Raw genomic sequence first — 25759 nt, 5'->3', positions numbered from 1 at the left:
ACACTTCATAACCCATCTGGTGTTCAAACCAGGGTATCCGTCTCTACAGCAGGACTCGTCTAAGAGAAGCTGTGTGATAAAGTGGAAAGAATGTATTTAGGGGTAAAGTTGAGTCCCTCTGTCAGAAACCAGCTGTGTCCCAAGAACACAGTAAGTAAAGCAAGCAAACAGCCCTCAGAATGGGAGAAGATATTTGCAGGTTATGTCTCCGACAAAGGTTTAATAACCAGAATCCACAGAGAACTCAAACGCATTAGCAAGAATAGAGCAAGGGATCCCATCGCAGGCTGGGCAAGGGATTTGAAGAGAAACTTCTCTGAAGAAGACAGGCGCGCGGCCTTCAGACATATGAAAAAATGCTCATCATCTTTAATCATCAGAGAAATGCAAATCAAAACTACTTTGAGATACCATCTAACTCCAGTGAGACTAGCCTATATCACAAAATCCCAAGACCAGATGTTGGTGCAGATGTGGAGAAAAGCAAACACTTTTGCACTGCTGGTGGGAATGCAAATTAATACATTCCTTTTGGAAAGAGATATGGAGAACACTTAGAGATCTAAAAATAGATCTGCCATTCAATCCTGTAATCCCTCTACTGGGCATATACCCAGAAGACCAAAAATCACATCATAACAAAGATATTTGTACCAGAATGTTTATTGCAGCCCAATTCATAATTGCTAAGTCATGGAAGAAGCCCAGGTGCCCATCGATCCAAGAATGGATTAATAAATTGTGGTATATGTACACCATGGAATATTATGCAGCCTTAAAGAAAGATGGAGACCTTACCTCTTTCATGTTTACATGGATGGAGCTGGAACATATTCTTCTTAGTACAGTATCTCAAGAATGGAAGAAAAAGTACCCAATGTACTCAGCCCTACTATGAAACTAATTTAGGGTTTTCACATGAAAGCTATAACCCAGTTACAACCTAAGAATAGGGGGAAGGGAGGGGAGGGAGGGAGGAGGTGGGTAGAGGGAAGGGGATTGGTGGGATTACACCAGCGGTGCATCTTACAAGGGTATATGTAAAACTTGATAAACGGTCTGTGAAGCTAGTAAATGATGCCCCATGAATATATCAATGTACACAGCTATGATTTAATAAAAAATAATAATAAATAAAAAAAAAAAAGAAACCAGCTGTGTCCCCTTGGCGCGCCGCTTCTCTGGCTGGGCCTCCCTTTCCTCCGACAGGAATGTGAAGGCCCCGGAGGACCTGTTTTCCAGTTGCAGCCCTGCAGCAGCTGAGCCCAGAGCCCGGGACCAGCCCTCAGCCTTTCTGAGTCTAGGTTTTCTCATCTATAAAACAGAATCACTGGGCCCCAGAGCCATCCATTTCCCTCCAGTTCAGATGTCAGTTTGTGCTTCCAAAGGACACAATAGCTAGTGCCCTGAGAGTGGCAGAGGCAGACGCGGGAGAGCAGAGAAACTGACCGGGCAGACTCGGCCCCAGACTGTGTAGACGCGGACCAGGCGTTCAGTACTTTCTCACTAAAAGACATGGGAAGGACGACAGCAGCAGGGAGGACAAGGAAGGCAGAAGGACGGAGAAGTGCGCACAGGCGCCCTTCAGCTCAAGCCGGAGGCGCTCTGCCCGCGGCAGGAACCGAGCCCCACCTGCAGGGTGGCCGGCCAGGCCCAACTTCCTTGTGTCTTCCTCCCCAACTGCGAGCTCTCTGTTTTTTCAGAGATGCCTAGAAACAGGGCAGGGTAAATAGCTGTCGCTTTGAAATATCATTTCACCACCTCTGAAAGCTGAGCAAAGCAGCATCCACATGTGGCTGCCTGGAGCGGGCAGAGAACTCTACCCCTCCTGGTGTTCCACGTGGGCACTTAGGAAGATTTTGAGAACAGTGTGTCAGAGAAGTCTCCAGCAGTGTGAAATCTCCAGGCTGTCCCTCCCTCACTCTGGCTGTGTCCCCCGCCCACGCCGGCTCTGTCCCAGTGTCCTGCAGGTTCAGGTATGCGCTTCAGGGCTGCGTCTCCCCCACATAGGGGAGACTCAAAGAAGCAAATGTCAGCAAGCCCCTCAAAGAAGGTTCCTTGGGGATCTGTGAAGCTCTGTATGGAGCCCACCTTCCCCACCGGCCCCCCGGGTCAGCATGTCGGGTGCACTTAGGCAGTAGCACACAGTCTGCTATTGGATCCCTTCTTCAGGGCAGGCCCCAAGACAGCCACTCCATCAGTCAGGGCCTGTCCTCGGAAACCCATCAGTGTGCTGTCACAAAGCCAGCTCTCTGTGCACACACTGGAAGGCCAGGAGGGTGCCTGAGCTTCTCTCTGTAGAAGGTTTAACTCCATGCTGTTCACTGTTTCGCAGACATAGTGCTTCTTGGGCAAGAAAAAGAGAAATGCTAATGACAGAATTTTACCCTGAGGATGTTGTAGAGGGTATGTCTGGACAAATCCATGAAACCAGACTATTGCCAACGTTTCCCAGGCCCCACTCTACACAGATGCTGACTGTCAACCCACGTGTGGAAAGGTCTTAACAGCGTCAGGATGCTCTGGGCTTCTGCTGGGGCCCAAGCTGGGCGAGCCAGAGGGTAGGCACGCCCTCAGGAGGGGAGCTACCGTGGGGTGGGCCAAGGGGCTGTGGTAGGAAGAGGAACAATGCCACCTGTCTCCCGCGTCACAGAGAGTCCACATATCACAAACTGGAAAGGACGGGGAATCTGGAGATTCCCTTCCCCTCCATCCAAAGTGGGAAAACCGCGCAAGGCCGCTTTGGTGTGTCATTGCCCAAGACTGCAGGGAAGTGTCAAGGGCCTGGTTAAGACCCAGTGTCAGGAGCCCTCGCCCTGCTGTCTCTGGGGACAGAGGTGGGGACTCAGACCGCAGTGCTTGGGACTGAGCCAGGCTCAGCTTGAATGAGAAGTCAGCAGAAGGGCACCCTGCCCCTGTGGGCCGCCACCTACATACTGTAGCAGGGCTCAGTTGCCACAAGGGAAGGTCTCAGCAATGGGAGAAGGACAGGAGACAGAGCACTTGGTCTGCTGAGGCTCAGGGCTGTCCAGGGTAAAACGACAAGGTGGGAGCAACCAGGGAGTAGATCCACCTGGAAGGACAAGAGGGGCGAGGGCGAAGCAGTGGGAAGAGTGAGCAGCCAGTCCTGCCGCTGGTGGTTAACGCTGTTGAGAGAAGCGCCAGCTCTCTGCACAGCACCTGCAGCTCCCGCCCCCGCAGCTCCCACCCCCTTGGGATTTGCTCACTACTCCCCAGCCACCCTCCTCCTATGCTCTCCATCCCCACTTACCCTCACCCTCAGATTGGCAGCTGGGAGACTGAGCTCATTTGGGTGCTCAGGGTGACTCTGCACTTTCTTGATCCTTGCTCCCACAGGAGGGTGCTGCACTCCCAGCCCCTCACCCACCTCCCTCTCCTGGCACCCTGGCTCCTCCTGGGGACGCCTTCTTCCTACACACTGAAATGGAGAACATGGTACTAGAGTAGGTTGGCTGCTTACGTTATCGTGGAAAAGCAGGCTTTGCTCTTGCCTTAAAACCTAGACAATCATCTGCCAAGGAGTGGGCATTTCTTTTAGAAAGACTCCTGAGTGCTTCAGAATCCATAAGACTGAAGGATGGGATGCCACTTCATCCCCAAGGAAGCAGTTCTTCCCATGTACCCAGCTGCACCCCCACACTCAGGGACCCTCTCAAGGAAGAGCAGCAATGTCATCCACACATGTCATTACCCTTTGACAATCTCCTACCAAAACAATTAGGGCAAATATTACCCGATTTCAACATGTGCAAAGGGAGCCTCTCAGAGAGGGAAGGGAACTGCCTGAGACTACGAGATGAATAAAATGACCTGGGCCAGCGTCCTAAGATGCCACATCTCCCGGGAGTCCCACATCCGCCCATGCCACCTGCTTTTGCCTAATTCTCATTCCCTATGCAGAGATGTAACAAGAGTGCTCTGCCCCTCTGAAAGGCTCTCCACCTTTCATACTGGCATCATACTGTCAGTTCAGAAATATTCTGGAGACCACTTTGGCTGATACCTTCATATTTAAGATAAAGAAACAGAGTTCAGCGGCCCATTAAGATTGCCTGACTAAAAGGTTAAGAGAGTAGGAGTTGGGCCCAATGGCTCCCCCACCTCCGCTGAGCCAGGCCAGCCCCATGGCACTGGATTTCAGAGTCAGAGAAGGCTACAGGGAGAACCAAAGCATGGGCTTAATAAACACCGCAGTCAACACTCCGTTAACCCATAATGATGGTGAATAGGAAGCAAACAGGAGCTGTGTCTTTTACAGGCTCCTAAATCTTTCATTGCCACACTTCCCCCAGGGCTGTGAAGGCATCACCCAACCGCTCCTTCTCGCTCATACCCCTGGGAATGGCCAGGGGAGGTTGACTACCCCTGTAGGGGTGAGGCAGCCCAGCCCTGGCATCAGCAGACCCGCCATAACCCCAGCTGGTGACTGTCCTGCTACAGGTGGACTGCATTTGCCCTGGTGTGCACCTCCCCATGGTCACACGTGGCAAGGTCACAAGTACCAGTGACCTTCCTTGCCTGGAAGCCTTGTGTCCTCAACATGGAAAACTTGTTAATCCATTATCAAGCCAAGAGAGAGGATTACTGAGAAGAAGGCACTCCCCTTGGAACCCAGAGGAGTTTCTCTAATCCCAAGCGCACCCTAGCAGTTAGCTCGGTGTGAACAAAGAAGACACCCAAATGTTACTCTGTGGGTGCTCAGAACGGATGGTTTCAACTACAGGGTCGTCTCACTCTTCCTTGCAGAAACTTAAGACTAATAACAAAAAGGACTAACCAATTATTCCACTGCATAGAGAATGGGAATACGGAGAGGAGGATAAGGGAGTTGTCAGTTCTAGAATGCCAAGCCAAGAACCTGCTCCGCCACATCCTCTCCCACCTTCCATATAATTGAGGTTAATTAAGACCTAGAGTAGGGGAGGGGCAAGATGGCTTCAACTCACACCTTGTCTCATGCACATCTGTGTGTGCAGACAGGTGACATTGCGAAGTAGATATTGCCTCACAGAATCTTCTTCCCAGACCCTGGAGTTGGGAGTATGCCCAGGGATCCTGCCTACCTTCCTCCATTGCCACCCACCCTTCCCCAAGACCCAACTCAGACACAGCTCAGAGAGATAAACGATTGGCTTCAGGAGCTGGTGTGAGCCGGTTCCAGCACGCCACTGGACAAAAGGGGCAAACTGAGGCAGGAGAGGCCTCCTGGGGGGGACATGTGAACAGACTTTTAACAAATGAATTAGAGTCCTCCCTTTTCAGAAACAGAGAAGCATTTGCAAAGACCCAACAACATGAAATTATTTGAAAGTCTGATGTGTTTAGAAAACTACCATATGCCCACTCCTGTAGGCCTGACACAGATGAGAAGGCAGCTGGCACTCACACTCCCAACAGATGCCCATGAGCAGACCTGCTGGCCCTGCTGTTACTGGATGAAGAGGGTCCAGCCGCCTGCCACTGTCAGCCAATATACAGAGACAGGGATAGGTCCACCAAACTTCATTGGTCAGAAGGCTGGCAATTCTGAAGAACCGTGAGAGTAGCCTCTCCAAGACTGTTCTGATCTTCCATTTACAAAATTAGTTTTATACATAATGGTGCAAAGTAAAGATCACAATAACCCTTATTGTAAATAGTAATCAGCACAACTCAGTGACAATCTCTTACAACATTTCCAATTCAAAGGTTAATTCCTAAATTATTCAAAATGGGCATCTTTAGGGTGGGAGCTAAATTTATAAAACAGTAAGAATGAGCGACTGGGGTGACCAGACCAGCTGTGCCATGTCCACCCCAGCCTAACAGACTCCATTTTGTTCTTACTTCATGTGCTTTCACTGCCACTTGCCTCAAACCTGTTTCCACCCAACTCACTCCAGCCTGTGTCCCACACCACTCAGGGCAATGAGAAATTGTAACGAAGAGGATTTTTCAGACTAAGGTCAGATGCCTTCTACATGTTTAATCATTCTCTATTTGGAGACCTTGAAGGATGAATCTTTTTTTTTTTTTTTTGCAGTTTCTGGCCGGGGCTGGGTTTGAACCTGCCGCCTCCAGCATATGGGCCAGTGCCCTACTCCTCTGAGCCACAGGCACCGCTCGAAGGACAAATCTAAAGAAAAGGCCCAAAGACCACTAGTCATCCCAGGGTCATAGCTGACAGCACCTGCCGATGGCTGAACTCCCTCACCCTTATCTCCTCTCTCTAGTAAAGGTTAAAGCACATACTGAAAGTCAAGAGTCCCACAGCATCCCTAGAAAGGCCTTGCAGGCTAACCATCCTGACTTAATTAATGCAGCATTTCCTGTCCAGTTCTCCTGGCACCTATTGTTGTGACACCCATTTTTGCCCCATGAGAAATTCTTCACTGGTGAATTACGTAATGGGCTGCACTCCTACCCTGCTCAGGCCCCCACTTTCAGGAAGTGTTAGTCCCCTGATGTCTTTCCTAAGGGATTGGGGTCCTAGGCCCTACCATCCCCTGTCCTCTCAACTTGCTGGATACCTGTGTCCAGGGGATGGTCACTAAGTGCCTTCCCCAGCCCAGGGTTGGTCAAGTGTACCTGCTCCTCCTGGCCAGGTGAACTCAGATCACCAGAGACACCCCCAATAACCCTCCCTCCCCTCCGAAGCCACAGGTGGCAAGACATCCAGCAGGTGGCAAGACATCCAGTAAAGGAAATGGGCATTTCAGACCCTAGGGGAGGCTTTGTTAGAACAAGTATCCTCACTTGAAACAGCCCTAAGGTGGGGAGGTAAAATTAAGGACCCCATGTGTTGTTTTGTTGAGGGGTTTTAAACGCCCTTTATTTGAAAGAATCGGAGGGAAATGAGGCGTCCCCCACCCAGCCACTTAGGACTTCACAAAGCCCTTAGAGCAGACAGATGTGCACACAGCTAAGTGTATTATGTTACAAAGGCTGGGATACAGGCAGGTAAAATGGGATGGGAAGTTTTTGTTAATGCTTTTTTGTCCTGGACAGGAATTTGGCTTCACAGAAGTTCTAACATTTAGTTGGGCCTTGAAAAAAATGTTGATGATCGGTATTAAAAAACATGCTAATAATTGTACCTACTTTCTGGTTACAGTTTCATTAATCCATATTTGCATATGAAGACAGTCTGGAATGAAAGTGGAAACCTGAAAGTTGAAATGAATTTTCTGTTCATTTTAATTTTCTTTACTTTCATTTCATTTTATTTTATTTTATAGACAGAGCCTCACTCTGTTGCCCCAAGAGGAGTCCATGGCGTCTTAGCTCACAGCAACCTCAAACTCCTGAGCTTAAGTGATCCTCTGGCCTCAGCCTGCCCAGTAGCTGGTATTACAGCCATGCATCACCATGCCAGGTTAATTTTTTTTTTTTTTTAGTAGAGACAGAGTCTCACTCTTGCTCGGGCTGGTCTCAAACTCCTGGGTTCAAGTGATCCACCTGCCTCAGCCTCCCAGAGTGCTAGAATTACAGATGTGAGCAGCCATACCAGGCCTAATTTTAATTTTCTTTCAGATTATTACTATGCAATTTGTGCAATTTTTAAAAATTAAAATAAAAAATACAGCCTAGTAATTTCATTTGGACTATTTCTCACCCCTTCCCTTTAAATACTCAAACAAAGTGGCTAGAAGATGCAGCTCCTTCACAGCAGGGAAGTTTCTGAAGCTGTAAAGAATTGCAGGGCAGTGTGGGGGTGGGCCGCACGTGCACCCCCAGGCATCCTACTGAGTACACAACAGGATCGTCAGCGAACTGAACTATAAACAACCCGTGTTCAAGGACTGAACTCCATTATTCTTTAACTGAGCAAAAACATCATTCTGCAAAACATATACGAGATCAGCTCAAATCAAAACCAAACCTTTATGCATATTTATATAGCTGTCAAAATATTCCCAAAATTGAATCCGGGTATCTTGGGAAAGGAAAAGAAAGGAAGAAAAATCTGGAGGGTTAGGGGAAAGAACGGGGACTCAGGGGTGGATGGAAGTGGTCCAACTTCCCAAGCAGGGTGGGATCCCTTCTCCTGCACCCCTGCCTGGGGAAGGCCCCTCCACTGTGTATCTCCAGTGGAGGGTAACTCATCTCACAAGGCAGCCTGCACATCATCAGACAACGGTAACTTCTACGCCAGAAGAAGCCTGACACTCTCCCCTGCAGCAGCAGTGGCCATACACCCCACCTTCAGTCATCTTCTCTGACCTCCTGTCACCTGCCTCTCTGCTCCAGTTCTTCCCTCTGAGCTCACATTAGCTTTTCGGGGGGCCATTTGAACTTTCCAGAAACAAGAACTTTCCCCCATGATCAGAAATTCTCTGTAGCCAGGATTCAGCTTCTTTACTTCTTTACAACCAAAGAACAGAAGAAAGAAAAAGTTGTTTTCTTTCCATTATTCTCAAGTAGCTTTCCAAAATACACAAGTTACATAATCTTCACTCTCACGCTCCCTGGGAGCCACTGCTTTGTGGCAACCAGTCAGGTCCTGTCGTTGTGTGCAAAGGAGCCTTTGTACCAGCAGAGGACACTCCACACTGCCTAGACAGAAGGATCAGGGCCTATTGACAGATTGGAGAAGGGGTGTGGGGCCTAGGAGGGTGAGAATTACCCCACATGACCCTGGGGAGGCCTTGCACATTGACTAAGACTGCGCCATTTTTCTGATAGTGGATTGGAGGGCGTGCCCGGCTCCCTGCAGCAGGCGTGGGAGGAGCAAACACAGTGACACAGCATCGCAGAGCATCCCAGAGCATCCTGGGCACCTATCCTTTCAACAAACAGCTAAAAACTGCTGGCCCCACCCACATGTCTTGTGGGCAGCTTTACTCTCCCTTTCATCAGCACTAGACTCCAGCCAAGTGTGTCAGAGGTAACTTTACACACTTCTGGCCACAAACTGCGGTCAGCCTATTAGCCATGCCCTCCTCGTCAGGAGCCTGTAGTGCCTGCTATGTCCCTGCTGCCTGCCCAAATCTTGACCACATTTCTAGGATCTTCTCATCATTCTGACTCTTCGTGCTGGCCGCTTCTGGAATGTGCTCCCCGATTGGTTTCCAAGACCTGTGCTTTCTCAATTCTCTCTATCCTTTCGACTCTTGACTGATCACCCTTTCTTTGTCTAAACCTTAGGCATGTTGATCCCTGGGTTCTGTTCTTGATTCTCCTCTTTTTCTTTTTTTGGAAAGGCTAAGTTACTTTAATGGCAAATGAGACAAAAACTAATGGAGACCGTTACACAATCCTGGGGTCCACATAATATACTTTCACATAGAGATACAGCCTTTCCACACCCCACCCCCCAACACATACACACATATGTACAGTTGAAAATGTGCATCTCACAGGCTCCCTAGATGCTCTATTACTGTCCCCAACCACAAAAAAATGTCCTAAAGCAGCAATACTGCCCAGCATTCTTTTGGAAATCTGTGAGTATATTTTTTTGCTTGTCACTGTGGTAAAGGGAAGTTATTACCGGCATTTAAGGATCAGGGTCAACTTACCCACTGCCTTCTGTTCAATGTTTGAATGCCCCATGGCGTACAGTTACTGAGTCCAGAACCTAAATCCATATCACATACAGATGCAAAGCATTTTAGCAGTTTTCAAATACGCTGAGTTGTTGAGGAGTGCATCTATTGTGTAAATAGTCAGAAAATTGTATTTCTTTTCATCAGAAAACTTGAAGGAGTTTTTCACCTTTTGGAAAGTTGTGGCATCAGTGGCAAAGCTACTCGGAGTGCTGGTGTCACCCGCAGACACCCCTCATCAGCCTGCATTTGTAGCTGCTGCAAACACACCTAGAGGTACAAACATCGACTGTCTCTCTCTGTCTGCCAGTGCAGTCCTGCCTGAGACCTTAAAAAGGGAAACACATATGATATCATTATAAATCTTTCCCCTTTTGTGTCTCCTTTATATTATAGTTGGGACATTGTATTAATTTTTTTCAATATATGTGATGATAAAATATATGTCCTTTGCTTTTCCTAATAGTAAAACATGTTACTTAATTTTTTGCTATAAAATAGTGGGCAATGGGACTGATACATTTAGAATTAACAACTTAAAGAAAGAATGTTCTTAAAGAAACTTTTTTCAATGTCCACAAAGTCCCTGTGAAATTTTTCACACCTGTTTTTGATAGAACTGGGAAGTCATGTGAGACTTCCTCACGGTCTTTCCAAGGGACCAACAGGCTCCCTGAATTTCTTCCTGAAATTCCAAGAATCCCACAGGCTCTGGTCCTAGATCATCTTTTGGAATTCTCTCCCCATACATTTCTGGTTCCTACGGGGGTTCTCTAGAATTCTCCCTCTACCCCTTCCTCCTGAGTTGTCCAATGCTGACTCTTTCGTTCACACCCCAAGCCTTGTTCTAATGTGACTAGAGCAGATGCACCTGCTGCCTAACACATCTGCTTTCCCCACAAACCCTCTTGCTATATTCTCTGTCATTGCCCAAGCCACCACACCCTACATCCAATCCATCACCAAGTCCTGATGATTTGACTCCTCTCTCTGGAGTGCATATCCTCATTTCTGGCCACTCTACCACCTATAAAAACTTAAACTACAGGGCGGCGCCTGTGGCTCAGTCAGTAAGGCGCCAGCCCCATATACCGAGGGTGGAGGGTTCAAACCCGGCCCCGGCCAAACGGCAACCAAAAAATAGCCGGGCATTGTGGCGGGCACCTGTAGTCCCAGCTACTCGGGAGGCTGAGGCAAGAGAATCACTTAAGCCCAGGAGTTGGAGGTTGCTGTGAGCTGTGTGAGGCCACGGCACTCTACCGAGGGCTAGAAAGTGAGACTCTGTCTCTACAAAAAAAAAAAAAAAAAAAACTTAAACTACAGTGAACTCCCTGATGGTCTTCTGCCTTCACCTTTACAGTAGTCTCCTGATAAGTCTTCCTGCTTTCAATATCAGCCTCTCCAATCTGCTTTGGGTGTTCTTTCTAAAACACCAATCTGATCATGTCCCTCTCCTATTACCAGCTCCTCCTCACCTGTGACAACTATTTCAGCCATAAAATTCCTAGAAAAAAAGATATTGTCGTGAACTGATATTCCCCAGGCAAGCAGACCAGATTTATTGGGGAATAGTCGTGAACAAGACAAGCTGTGGTCCATACGCAATTCCTGTTCCACTAGCAGTAAGGCAACCCCTTTCTTTCCCATTGGCCCAGTACCTAGTAGGTCATGAAGGCGATAGGTTTCAAAGCCCCGTCTGAGAACTTCTGACCCAAAAACTAGAGTCAAGACCCCATAGTGCCCATGAGCCCCTTCTTGGTTGGATCTTAATATCGCTTCAATCTCATTTTTCCCTTTAATTTCATGCTTTTTCAGAGTTTGAAATACTTCATGCAATTTTTCTCTTCTGTGTCTTTATCCATATTATTTCCTCTGCCTTGTATGGCCTTCTTTCCCTGAAAAATCCCATTTGTTTTTTAAAACTCTGCCAAGCAGCCGTTTTAATCATCCTTACTTCTGAATGTGCCATTTCAGCACTGTGTATATGTTTCTGTCATCACATGAGTTATTCACATTGCAGTCACATGTTTATGTGCTCCCCACCACCACGTCTCTGAGCTCTCTGAAAGCAAGAACCGTGTTGCACTCATCATGGAACACCCGCCGCCCGTTAGTGATACGCTACATTTGTGCAGAAAATGTTATTCAAGCAGAACCAAATCCTAATTTTTCCTTTATTGTCTTTCTTAATACTGATGCATTGGGCCACTTGAGATAACTCAATTTTTCATTATATCTTAACTTACATAGGGTTTTCATTTAATCCTTATAACCTTACAAGCTTTGATAAGTTTCACTGTAAATTGCATTTTTCTCTATGTCCTGTGTGATGTAACCAAGAAAACACAAGTCCGAACAAGATGAACAGTCCCAATATTGAAGTATGACTAAATCAATTGTAACCTAAGAAAGAACCTGGAAAGTATGGGCTGGAGTATAAGAAATCATCACTGTTCATTCAACAGTGTCCCTGGGAGAGAGGTGCAATGTATGTTAGCCCCAGAGGTCAGCTCTTCTGTGGAAAAGGATGAATCATCTCCATCAAGACTACCTAACTGACACTGTTCTAAATTCACAAGCACCAAGCCACCTTTGGTGACTAAATTAGTCTCACAAATATCTTGATAACAAGATGGGGAGGCTCTGATATTTCAATCACTGAAAATGCAAGTTTCCCCCACATGCTAATGCACGGGCATTCTGGTTGACACACACACTGGAGTGTTTGGTTCACATAGATCAATCCTCAGGAGCAGATTCAACTTTGGACGCACTAACAAATCAACTTCATGTCTCTAGAGAGCTGTCACTGGGCCACCGTGACCACATCAAGATATTTCCTTCCTTGGAGGCCCAGCTGCCTTCTTCTACCTCTTTGTCACTCCTTTTGAATGTCATTTAACTACTTCTGTATAACACGTTCACAATTCACAAGGCAGTTTCATATTATATAATTTTTATCCTCTTGATGTCTAGAGGTAAATGTTTTCATCCCCATTTCACCTACAATACAACTGAGGTTCAAGATGGTCAAGTGATCCCAAAGATCCACACATCATGGAAGCTGTGGATTATTTTTCGTTGCCTGCCCTCCCAATTAAGCCCTCTTAATGAAGCCCTAGTAATCCATGGCGATATTGGTGATACAGTTCCCTGTTCTTTCTATTCCACCATAGTTCTTTCCAGTTCTCATGTCAGTTCCAGTGGAAACAGATCTGGTTAAGGGGTTTCATCTAGCCAAACCCATGGCTGGAGTCACCCCAAAGTTGACAGCAGCAGGGGAATTTCCATGAAGAAGTACCCCAAACCATCCTAAAATGGGGCTAGCTGGGATTCCAGAGAAAGAAACACTAAATCCTAGGGTGATGGGTTTGAAGTATTTATTAGGGAATTTACTTACAGAGCAGACAGGGAGACAAGAGATGTTCTGCCTAGGTGTGACTGCAAGGAGGGGTCAGCTTGTGGAGTTTTGCCTGAGAGTTTAGGGAGTTTGGCTCCGGGCCAAGGCTAGTTTCTTCATGTTTAGCAAAAGGGTTACTTCTCAGTGTTTTTGAGATGCAACTTAAGCAACTTTGTCAATGCCTGGAAATGTCTGAGACCGGGCTCGGGTTCAAGCCTGCACAATAAAGCATGCCGATGACCGGAATGGTCAAGGCATTCATGTTTCTCAAGTCAGGACACAAAAAGAAAGCAGAGAGACCTGGGGGACCCTAGAGAAGGGAAACCTGGGAAGGAAGAATGAAGCTCACCCGAGTTGTGTTTACATACCGCTCTTGTTGATTTGCACGCTCCTTGCTCCACTTAACTCTGTCTGACACTAGAACTAGGAAGACTTCCCAACTGGAAGTTAAGAAAATTGATCCTTGCAGAAGTTGACTCATTTTTTCATAGTCCTAGAACCATTAGGAAGCTTATGTTTGAACAAGCAGCAAGTGAGGTGTATGGAGTCTGACAAGCAATGTTACAATAGCCAGATCATCATCATCTTCTTCGTCACCACCATTATCATTAAAATTGGCATTTACTGAGTGCTTGTATGTGCTCAGCCACATTACTCATCATCTTACTCAATCCTCACAGTAACTCCCATAAGAGAGGTGTTGTACTTTTCATTTTAGAGATACTAAAGGTACAGACTGAGGTGCAGAAAGCTCTGTAACTTGCACATTATCAAGAACTAGTAAATGGTGGTGGTGAGATTCAAACCCAAGCATATCTGAGCTCACATGTCCATGGCTCTGATCACAGGCTTGTGTGCTAGTTCACAAGTACAAGCGACGTGTCAACAAAGGAATGCCTCAGATTAGGCTGAGCTTCAAGTGGTGGCCCAATAGAGAGGAAATGGGATATCCAACTCTCTATTAATATGCTAGTGCTTAAATTCTGTAAACCAAAGTCTGTTTTCTGGCTACATTAGCCACTGACCCTACATTACCCAGGCCCCCCTCATCACTGGCTGTTCCACATGAAGAATTACTTTTCTGCGCCACATTTTCCCTTCATCTCAGTCTTCTCAGCCAAAGCCTTCCTAACCTGCTTGCTGACTCCCTTTTCAAGAAAGCCTTCTCAGATGAACAAAACCAGCCACCTTGTCTCTCCATTTCCCCATGACCTCTGCACCCTCTGGGAAAGAGCTTGCTCTCTGTGGCTGCACCCTAGTGAAAAGCTGCCTGGCCAGCCTCCCCGTCCTGCTCTTGGTCATGTGTGCAGACCCTCGTATGGCACAAGTGTCTTCTTTCACTCCCACAAAGTACCCATCCAGGGTAGACAGTGCCATAAACAAAGGAGAGCGAGACACCAAGAGAATTTCAAATGCAGTTTATTGCAGCAAAACAAGGCAACGGGGAGTTTAAGACCTTTCCACAAAAGACAAACAACTTGCTCACACCTTATGTACAAAACCAAAGCAGACAGGGTACGGAGGGGCTGTCCAGAGAGATTGCTCTGAGCCTGGCAAAGAAGCCCTGGGTCTAGCCAGTCCTACTCTAGCTGGCTTGATGGGGTGTTTTGAAATGTCACGTGTGCGATGGTAACTGCTGAACTGTTTCTCAGGCAAAGCACAAAGCAGGGTCATTGTCAGGGAAGTGAGATAGCCACTGATCTGAAAACTTCTTTGGGAAGTAGAGCAGAAAAGAAAGAGCTGGGGAAATAAGATGAGCTGGCATGATTAACCATAGCTCTTTTCTCCATGAAGGCTGAAACAAATGACCTTGGTCTTGCCAAGTAAACTTGGTAGTGATGGAGGGGGAGAGCTAATGGGACAGAGAGGACCACTTTATCTGGTCCCTCGGGAATAACTGGTGGAAATGAACTTCACGCTGGAACTGCCACCAGAGGTCTTGACACCCCCAGAGCTAGATCCCCGGCCTCCCAAGGAGCCTCCAGAGCTGCCACCACCAGAACCCCAACCGCCAGAGCTGCTGCCTCCTCCTCCAGAGCCGCTTTTGTGGCCCCCACTGCTGCCTCCTCTGGAGCCACCATAGCTGCCACCTCCGGAGCCACCATAGCTGCCACGGCCGCCGCCGCCGCCTCCAGAGCCGTAGCTGCCGCCACCGCCACCACCTCCTGAACCGTAGCTACCACTGCCGCCACCGCCGGAGCCGTAACCTCCGCCTCCTCGTCCACCACCTCCGCTGATGGTGGTGTGGCTGGTGCTCACAGCTGCAGGAAAAGACTCAGTTACCTCCAGCCCTTTTCCACCCAACAAAGCCTGCAGGTGCCCCTGAGACATTAGCTTGTACTTACACACACTCACGTTCGGGGGACACTCTCCAGACATCCTGCAGGAGAACCAAAGGAAATCCCTCAGACACTGCGGCCTCACAAACCCTTTCCCCATCCCCTGTCATCTGTCTGGAAGACTCTCGTCCTCCGAGGCTCCTCCAACCCACCTCCAAAACCTAATCCAGACCCTTCTGACCTCCCATGCCTGCTGTTTTTCTCAGCCTGAGAACAAACAGGGAGAAATCTTCATATAAATTAGACAAGAGTCCTGTAGCTAGTGAGGGCCACCTCCACAGCATTGACTTTAGGCCAGGTGACCCCTGAGGCAGCCCAGATAAAGAATAAATGGCTGCATTTCAAAGCTCTTCATTAAGATGCTATAGCCTTAAAGGAAAAAACAAAATGTTTAGGATTCCAGCTCTCGAAGTGAAACCAAGTTCTTCTCCCTGCTCTGTGTACTTTCCTTGTCCACTCCATGTCCCCACACCCAGGGCAAGCTGCAGTCAGATGGCTGCACCTCCAGCAGAAACCAGTTTGCAAGGCAGGAAGCCCAGGAGAAGCGGTCCAGCCTCCAAGTTCCATCCTCACCTCATTTCTTCTCCTTCCAGGAGGGTCCTGTAGGTGGCAATCTCCATGTCCAGGGCCAGTTTGACATTCATGAGCTCCTGGTAGTCCTTCAGCAGCCGGGCCAGGTCCTCCTTGGCCTGCTGCAGGGCGTCCTCCAGATCATTCAGTTTGTTCTGGGCATCTTTGAGGGCCTTCTCCCCACGCTGCTCAGCATCACTGATGGACTGCTGCAAGTTAGCGATCTGAAAGGCAGAGAACGCAGCACGTCACACCCTCTCATACCTAACCTAACCCAGCTGGCCTCCTCCCCTCAAATTAATCTCCCCATCCCATTGAGGCCAATTCTTGGGTTCAATAGAACCATTGGACCTTAAATCATCTCCTCTGGATAGCATGTTGCCATGACAACTTCCTTAAAGGAATTTAACAACAGCCTCACAGGCTTGACATTCTTCTAAATGCCCAACCTAAAGCCTCCCGGATGCCTTTTCTCCATTCCCCAACTCTTCAGTGTCAGTTTGGATCAGAGTTAGCTCCCTCATACTGACCGTCATATCCTTCTCTACTGGGTCATTTTTGGAAGATTCCCCAAGGAGAATTCAGTCGGATGGCTGAATTCTTGGAACCAACACAGTCACCCAAAGAACTGATAATAATGTATCCTGGGTATGAATTGCAAGGTTCAAAAGTAGGAAAGTACCCCCTGTTACCTGAGGGTTACCCCCATTCCATACAACTGAGTGCTAGAAGGAGGAAGCAAGTACCTGCTTCTTGACATTGTCAATTTCAGATCTAAGTCTCTGTATCACCCGGTTCAGCTCAGAAATCTCCATCTTTGAACTTTTCACACTGTCTCCATGTTTGCCAGCAGTAATCTGCAGCTCTTCATACTAAGGAGAATGATCATGTCCATTAGATATGGGTAGAGCACAGCACAGCACAGACACACAGAGAGTTATCTAGGGTAGCAAGACAGAGGTCTCAGGGACACTGGCTAGGCATTCAGGTCATTCACCTTAGACTGGTACAAGGACTCAGCCTCAGCTTTGCTCCTTTGGGCAATGTCCTCATACTGGGCCTTGACTTCAGCAATGATACTGTCCAGGTCAAGGTTGCGGTTGTTATCCATGGAGAGGATGACATTGGTCTCACTGATTTGGGTCTGCATCTGAGACAGCTCCTGCAAGACATAATAGTTCAGTGACTCTTAGAGAACTAGAACAGAAACAACTTGGACACAGGGAAGGCTCAGGAGATGGAAGATATGTCTCTGTTCTTCTGGAAAGTGCTGGCTTCAGGCTTAAAGACTCTCCATTTAGGTAAACTTAATTGAAATTAGAAGACTCACCTCATTGTAGAGTGTGGTAAGGAAGTCAATTTCACCTCGCAAGTTGTCAACCTTGGCCTGAAGGTCCACCTTTCCCATATAAGCAGAATCCACATCCTATGGGGACAAAAACCACCATAAAGCCATATTCTTTCTAGGACAGGTCCCTCTCACTAGCTATGAGGGAACTCTCCAAGCAGAAGAGTTTGGAGCCTATTCCACACCTTTTTACCTAGGTAAATCACAACTCCTGGATTGCTTCACCCTCAGATATCACAATCAAGGGAGCTCCCCACTTAGTATGTAAGGTGCTGAGAAGTGTGGAGGATCTGAGTGCCTGGATAAGTCCAGATTCACAATAATATGAGAAAATGGCTCCAGATACTCATCAAATTCAGTACCTGCTTCTCCACATCATGGCCTCCTTCTGCTTAGTAATTGGAGATCCTTTTCTATTATTTATCTCGTATGTGAGTTCCATTCTACAGAATTTGCTCACCTTCTTGAGGGTCACAAATTCATTCTCTGCATTTGTCCGCTTGTTGATTTCATCCTCATATCTGCAGGAAAACAGAAATGATTAGTAGAGTCAGAGGAGGTGAATCTTGAAATCCAGCATTCTCCACTGCAAGGGAATTGCCTTCCTTTTATGAGCCTCAGTCATTCTTAGCCACTCCTTTCTTCTGAGCAATAAAACCACTAGACTCTTTCCATCTTCTGAGAAGATGAAGATTTCTGAAAAAATGTTAAAGTGATCTGGCCCTAACATAAGAAAAGTCACAACTCCATAATGTTTATCACTTTGTAGAACTCTTAGAGAACAAGAGTCAAGAATTGCCTGGCCAGGCTTTCTTACTTGTTGCGGTAATCCTCCACCATGTCTTGCATGTTCTTCAGCTCCATATCCATCCGATTTTGATCGCTCTTCAAACGCTCCACTTCATTTCTGAGGTTGCTGATATATTGCTCAAAGAGAGGCTCTAAATTGTGGCTTCGCGTGGAGGTGTCCACCTGCTGCAGCAGCTCCCATTTTGTTTGCAGCACCTGATTCTGCTGCTCCAGGAACCTCACCTAAAACCACAAGACCCCATTACCAGGGTGCAGAAATGCTCCATGGCCACAGAGTCCCAATGGCCACCACATTGCAAGGCCCAGGCTTCACTTGGAAAAGAACTTCAATTCCTATTTCCTAGCCATGACAAACAGAGAAATAAGAAGAATGTGGTCAAGTGAACTTCATCTTCCTAACAAAACTCAGCTTACTGTTAATTCAGAGGAGCCCCGGAAAGGAGCAGCTCCTCAAGTACCAATAGCAAAGCACATATACAATTATTGCAATTGTGTTTGGAAATGCATACATATGTAAGAAATTTGCCTTCTAATATTTTTTTGGTAGATTACTATAAAAATTGGTTTCCATCTCCTGGGCATCCATGCAGTTTCAAAGTATTTTGGGAAAATCCAAAATTGGATTTGAAATTTACTGTGGATAACCTTGGGTTGACATTATGATGATTAAGCAAAAAGCTAAAAGTGGTTCATGTGTTTTTCCTGGACTGATGCTTAGAAATGTTAGTATAAAACAAACTTCACCCCGATAATCTCAGAGGGCAAAGCTCCCTTCTGACAGCAAAAGATGTTTGTCCCTGACTCACTAAACAATTTCTTCTACAAAACCAAACATACTTGGCTCCCTTTTTATGTGTGGTTAGAAAGACCTCTCCAAGGCTATCATTTGCACCCTAGAAAGTTCAGTTAAACCATAGCTGTTATATTCATTCAACAGATATGATCCCAGTTAAGCTCAAGAGCCAAACAAAAACACTAAAATGTAAGTGTCAAACTGTCCCATGTGTAAGTAGACCATGGACTCCTTTGTCTAAGAGAGTTTAGCCATTAACACCATCTACAAGCATCCTTCTAACCTCTTAGGAGACCTTTCCACAAAATATCCTTTTAGTCATCCAAACTCAGAGACTTGAGATTCAAACCCACACGTCTCAACTGCCCTTGTCCCATGCGGCCCCGCAGCCCCACCTCACTTCAGCACACTGAGTAGGTAAACTTACCTTATCGATGAAGGAGGCAAATTGGTTGTTGAGTGACTTGATTTGCTCCCTTTCTCGAGATTTTACTTTTTGGATCTCTGGGTCGATCTCCACATTGAGAGGTTGCAGAAGGCTCTGGTTGACAGTGACTTCCTGTATGCCACCAGGGGGGCAGACAGGCCCATAGCCACCCCCATATCCACCACCCCCAAATCCACCACCCCCATATCCACCACCCCCAAAACCACCACCACTCCCAAAACCCCCAAAGCCACCACCCCCAAAGCTGCCACCCCCAAAGCTGCCACCCCCATAACCACCACCGAAACTGCTACGTCCACCCCCTCTCGCCACACTGATGGAGATGCTTTTACTGCCACCAAGATTGACAAGACTCCGACTTCCAAAACCACCGCCACCAGCACCACCACTACAAAAGCCTCCAGAGACTCTGCCACCGCCTCCCCCACTGCGGCGTGAGGAGCTGCTGGTGGTTCTGCGCTGGTAGTTGATTATCCCAGCAGAGCCAGAGCTGAAGCCCCCTACGCCGCTGAAGCCCCCTCCACTCCGGTACGCAGACCGGGAGCTAAACTGCCGGCTCATGTTGACTTAGAGGAAAGTAGGAGCAAAGTAGAGAGAGGGAAGGAGCTAGGCACTCCTCTACCCCAAGCGCAGAGCCTTCCCCTTATATAGGAAGGGAACAGGGCTGGGTCCTCTGGTGTCAACCGAGATGCAGTGCCTCTCAGGGTTTGGCTCGCCTGCAGCCATACAAGATTTTTACGAGCCTCAACAATACAATAAACACTACACACCTAGCTCCCAGGATGGGCTCTCAAAATTGCTGTGCCTGCAAGATTGGCTCGTGTGGTAATCATTTTATCAGACCAGATCTCCTTTCAAGCATTTGTGACTTTGGGAAAATAGGACCCCACATCTGCTACCTGGTATTTTTTGTTAGGATTTCATAATTCCCATCACAAAGGCTTGTAAGTTTCCATTCTCACCTTGCCCTTGTGAGCTACTAAGCACACTCTCTCACCGGGCACAGCAGGTGCCGTTTCCCGGGTGGGAGGCTCAGAAGGAGCTCTCTGGCTGATTTCTGAGATCTTCTCTCCAAACCCCAGAGCTCACCAAGTTATGTCTCCTGACACAGAGTAAGAGCTACAGTAACTAAAAAAACTTAAAAGTTCTTTCAACTATAAACTGTATAAGTGTACTGCACTGATGAACTAAGGGGAGAGAAGCTGGCATTGAACAGGATGAGTGGGTAGGTATGGAAGGACCAGGAGAGGAAGACATGTTCTTTTTCCAAGTTTCCCAGTTACTTCTTTGCTTCAAAGATAGAGAAGGAGACAGACACCGGAGGCACGACAGAGACACCAGCAACAGGAAACAGGTGTCAATGGATGGCCTGCAAGTGACGCTGAAAATCTCTGTAAAACCCCTGTCGGGAAGGCATAGAGATGCAGCTTGACAGGTGGTCCGAGCCTCATGCTGGACTAGAAAGAGATGACTGCAGATTTGGAAGAGAGGACAATGAAGGGAGCCTAAAAAGTCTGATCTGAGAAGTTTAAATTGTTCTGGAGCCAACAATGATGATGACATAACAGCCAGCACATACCAAAATCTAACCATGTGCCAGGTGCATGGCAGTGACTCTGAGTGCATTTTCAGTGACTCTGAGTGCATTTTTATGCGTATTAACTCACTTAACTACCACAGCAACTTTGAGATAGATGCTATTATTCTACTCCTTGTAAAAATCAGGAAACTGAGGCCTGGGGTGGAATAACCTGCCCACATCTACTCGGGTGTAAATAGCGTAAGTGGGATTTGAAGCAAAGCTGTCTAGCTATCGTGTGCAAATCCTGAACAGTGTGTTGTCCGACAGCACAGCAACTGAATTCCAATGATCCTGTTTGCTGTGCACAAAGGCAGACAGCACAGGAAGCTGTCTGCACAGGAGGCCTATTTTATCCCTCCGAATCTTTGGCTCCTGGCACATGCAAGTACTTGGAAAATGTATCTTCAATTCCTTCTGAGAAGGGGACATCGGAGTCGCAGAGTTCAGTGAGGAGACTTTGCTTTGGTCCAAGGGCAAGAGTACCCAGAGTGCATTGCAATGGGCCAGCAAACTCCAGAGGACTTCCTGGAGAGCAGCATTTAATCCGTATCAGTGAAGAGTAGTGGCATGGAGATCTGGAAAGACCAGAACCCCACACAGACTTTTTTCCAGAGACTTCTTAGAAGCCTGGCACACTCGCCATGTTTGCACACCAACACGAAAAGTCAATGGGCTGGGGGCCGCCTCCACTTTCAGTGACTCCGAGTGGTAGATCATGGACCTGAATGGGAAGGCTCCCACTACGGAATGCAAGGTCTGCAGGAGAAGGGGAGTCTGCGAAGACTGTCTCATCACAATGAGATGAGCCTTGTCCCTCCTCTCTTCCCCTACCCCTTTCCCAGAAAGTGACCCCACCTCTCCACGGTGCCCCTCTTCTCCCCCATCTCCATGGCACTTCTGTCTGGGACTCTGTCTTCGCACTAACATCTTTGGCTGCTAAACCAATCATCTCTTTAGGGAGTGAGTAATCTAGGTCTCGTTGGGAACAATGGGGCCTGGGATGGTCTTGGCATGGTAATGCCTGTTGCCCAACCATCTTCTGACAGGCAATCAAAATTATTTTAGTTCAGCATACTCCCTCATGAGACACATCATTCTGCCCGATCGATTCCTTCTAGCATTTTGGAGGGTGTGCACATGTGTGCAAATGCATGTTTGTGTGCATGTGTGTGCCAGCCAAGAACAGATCTTGGCAGGGAACCATGCCTCCATCTCCAAACTAAGAAATTAACAAAGATAAAAATCAAAAAGGTGAATGGTCAGGCAACTGGATGACAATTTGTGGACTAAAAAGAAATAAGAAGAATAAAATCATCACCAGCTTCTGTTTGCAAAGTTCACTTCACCCAATACATACACAAACACTATCCCCACAAGAGCCCAGAGAATGAGAGTGTCAAGCTGTTTTTGACCCATTTATGAAACAGAAAACTGAGGCTCAGAAAGATTAGAAGACTTGCTGTGTTTCCAAACTGTGGAAGCAGCCTAAATGCCCACCAATCCAGAAATGGATTAACAAGCTGTGGTGTGTGTATACCATGGAATACTATTCAGCCACTAAAAAAGATGGAGACTTTACATCTTTTGTATTAACCTGGATAGAATTGAAACACATTCTTCTCAGTAAAGCATCACAAGAATAGAGAAGCAAGAATCCAATGTACTCAATTCTGATATGAGGACAATTGATGACCTAGTACATGGTGGGGGTGGGGGAAGCGGAGAGAGGGAAGGAGGGCAGTTGCGGGGGTCACAGCATGTGACAAACCTCTTGGAGGTGGGACATAATTATAAGAGGGACAGTGTAACCTGGTTCTTTGTCCCCTCAATGAATTCCCAACAATAAAAAAAAAAAAAAGAAGATTTGCTGTAGACATTCCAGCTAGGAAAAGACCCACTGGGGCTACAACCTGAGTTTTCTGATTTCAATTCAAGTGATCATTCTCCTAAACTGCATAAAAGGCTCAGATAAGAAGTGGAACTGGTTCCATAAATCTGTGTGCAGAAAATCACCAACATTGCCATCCATGGGGATTCAGAGACACACCATCTAACCCGCCTGGTAGAGAAATGAGAACACAGGTCCAAAAAAGTAAAAAGAAAAAAAAATTGTCTGATTCATACAATCAATTCCTGGGAACCTTCCCATTTCTGAATCAAATTCTTATTCTTTTTCCACTGATCACTTTTGAGGTGATCTAAAAGGGCTGAAGCTGCGGTGCTGTCTGCTAATCAAGCTCATCATCTCCTGTGATATCCCCAGGAGCATAAGGATGTTAAAAAACAAATGTGAGACAAAGACATGAGCCACACACCCTCACTCCTGGCTTATTTGTGTCTGTTGCACTCATAAAATAAAGGCAAAATCAGGGGAAAATAGGTGCTAACATCTACAAGCACGAACTATGTGTTAGGAGCTACACCTCACTTAAAAGCCACAAAAAATCCATGTGGTGGTAGTTAACAGCCCCATTTTAAAGAAAAGACAACTTAGGTTTACAGAGGTTAAAGTATATCCCCAAGATTGCCCATCTGGTAACTGACCAGCCATGCTTGCAGCACGCCATGGTCCAAGCCTGCTCCATCCACCTGCGTCTTCCCTGCTCACCCTCTCACCCAGCCGCACACCTCGACTCCTCCACTCCATACTTTGCCCAGACTGTTCAATCCTCTTCTTCCCTCTCCTCTCTGTTCCTCTCTGTGTTCCAAGCCCAATTCTACTCTTCTATGCTCTGAAAGGCCTTCCAGTTGCCTCGGCAACTCGCCATGAACCCCTACCCACAGTCCAACTCTAGGCCCACAGAGAGCTCAATTCCTGAGCATTGGTCAATGTTGGTCTATCAGGCCTTGGAGGCAAATGTCTTCATCTCCTTGGCTCCATCAGGCAGTGGATGGGCCCAGACCCACCTCCTCCAGGGAGCTTTCCTTGCTGCTCTGCTGGTTACTTTTCCTAACCTTGGTTGCTACCAGATTCAAGTATGTGTTGATACACTTTGGCTTCCTTTTGTGTGTGTGTTTGCTGGCCCCTCTATTGCTCTGTAAGCCTTTTTGGTGAAAAAAAAAGATGAGTAAGTCTGTAGAATCCGTAAGCCTTTTGAAAGGAAGACTCAGTCCCCTGTGTCGCAGAGTCCCCGGCAGTGCCTGGTGACAGAGTGCCAGAGCACCTGTGACACTGGGACTCGCACACACCCCAGGACTGATTGCTGAGCTGAGGCTGCTGCAGGGCTGGCTTTGGGGCATGGCAGAGGCAGGTGTGGTGATGTTTTGAGAGCTTTTCGAGGGATGGGACTGAGAAAAGAGTTGAAGAGAGACAAGTAATGACAAGCCGCCCAGCCCTCCGGGACGGGGATGTAGGAGAAGAAAATCCCAGGCAAGTGGGGAGAACCGGAGCCTGGGAGGGGCTAAGGGGAAGCACAGACAATGGGGAGGCGGGAAGAGATGTTGAAAGCGGCCAGCCGCAGAGGAGGGGCCGCAGAGGAGGGGCCGAGGCTTCTTAGGTAGGAGGGAGAGGTGCAGACTGAGGGGCGGCCCTGTCAGGGCAGACAGAGAAGACAGAGGTCCCCAGGAGTCACTAGCAAAGTCGGAGCAGAGCAGGGGCCAGGAAGGAAGGAGCCAAAGATGAGTGCAGAGGAGAGAGGCAGTGGGGGCTGTCTTGTTCTGCCAGGGAGTCAGCCAGACCCGGACCCCATTCCCGACCACATCTTCCTTTCTAGCTGTGTGACCCTATGCAGGTCACTGACACTTTCGGAGCCTAAACTTCCTCCCCTGTAAAATAGGAATTCTCTACTTTCTAGGGAAACCACAGCGTAGTAAGATAATGATAAAGAAAGGGAGAAAGGTTCTCTCTCACCCTTGCGTTTGGGTGAGAGAAGCTGTTATAATAATCAGGGGGGAAAAATTGGAATAAGCCCCTGCTTTATTGGAAAAAGTGAAAAGGCTGGGAAAGGAAGTTTAAGTTCTTGAAATGGGGCCCTCTTGTGAGAGAAAGCCTTAAGGGGCATGTAACCTGTCACAGGGAAGCAAAAGGCCATCACATAGGGGAAGAGATGCTGGGCCTATGAAGGCACAGGGAGCCAGGGCCAGAGCTGGGGAACCTTCACGCTCCCTGCCGGCACCTGCTCTTCGGGACGGGACGAAGCCCGGGGCTGAGCACACTGGGGCAGGTGTGAATGCCAGGCTGCACGCCTGCAGTCCTCTAGAAGCCCCTTTAGGCTGGGGATTGGGCTGTTTGGAACCGATCCTCCATTCTGGAGACCCTCCAACACCCTAGGTTCCCTGCTCAATCGTTGATCAACCTGAAGACATCTCATTTCCTGGACTGATCAGAAGGTTGTAAAACGAGGGCAGCAGGTACGACAAAATAATGGGAGTTCCACTGAGCTTGCAGAGGGGCTGTCAGAACAGACGGCTTGTTTGAAGATGTGGGCCAAAGGGCTAGGTAATTGAGGGTGGGGTGTTATTCTCAAAGGACTCTTCCTTAGACCAAGAACTTTCCCAGCCCAGAAACTCACACCTGGTCCAAGGTCAGACAGAGTTAGAATTTTACTGAGCCAATGGTTGCTCCTCCTGTTCACCATGTTCCGAGATCAAAATCTCTGTAGATGAGAAGCTGGTGGAATTAGATTTATTTCCAGAGCGCCCCACCCTGCTGTGGCCTCTCAGAGGAGGAGCGCTGGCAAATGTTCCCTGGGAATCCCTGCCTTGCTCTGCTCTCCCTCATGGCGGCCCTTCTGTTGGATTATTGGCTGGGTCTGTCTCACTCTTCCTCTGAGTGTCTGCCTTGTGGGAACAGCACTGATCAGCACCAGGGATGGAGTGCTCCCCTGGAAGGACCACAGAGCCCCTGCGTGTGGTCTCCCCAGTGCACTCCCAGGGACAGTCAGATTCATCCGAGACAAAGCATTTTGTGCATGGTGTATAG

General features: G+C 47.7%; 1 protein-coding gene across 1 annotated transcript; it reads right to left on the bottom strand.

Moving 5' to 3' along the window:
* Nucleotides 1-14349: 14349 nt before the first annotated feature.
* KRT1 (keratin 1) lies at nucleotides 14350-19860 on the bottom strand. The gene is made up of 9 exons (XM_053557915.1): nucleotides 19236-19860; nucleotides 18023-18237; nucleotides 17666-17726; nucleotides 17188-17283; nucleotides 16855-17019; nucleotides 16604-16729; nucleotides 15861-16081; nucleotides 15294-15328; nucleotides 14350-15209 (listed from the first exon to the last, which is right to left on the bottom strand). Exons 1-9 carry the CDS (start codon nucleotides 19815-19817, stop codon nucleotides 14824-14826), a joined length of 1887 nt encoding a protein of 628 aa, XP_053413890.1. The 5' UTR covers nucleotides 19818-19860; the 3' UTR covers nucleotides 14350-14823.
* Nucleotides 19861-25759: the final 5899 nt, after the last annotated feature.

This window comes from Nycticebus coucang, chromosome 12 (genome assembly GCF_027406575.1).
Source record: "Nycticebus coucang isolate mNycCou1 chromosome 12, mNycCou1.pri, whole genome shotgun sequence".
In the NCBI taxonomy this organism is placed as follows: Eukaryota; Metazoa; Chordata; class Mammalia; order Primates; family Lorisidae; genus Nycticebus; species Nycticebus coucang.
Note: the sequence above shows the minus strand (reverse complement) of the source record. Positions and strands in the feature narration are given on the sequence as shown.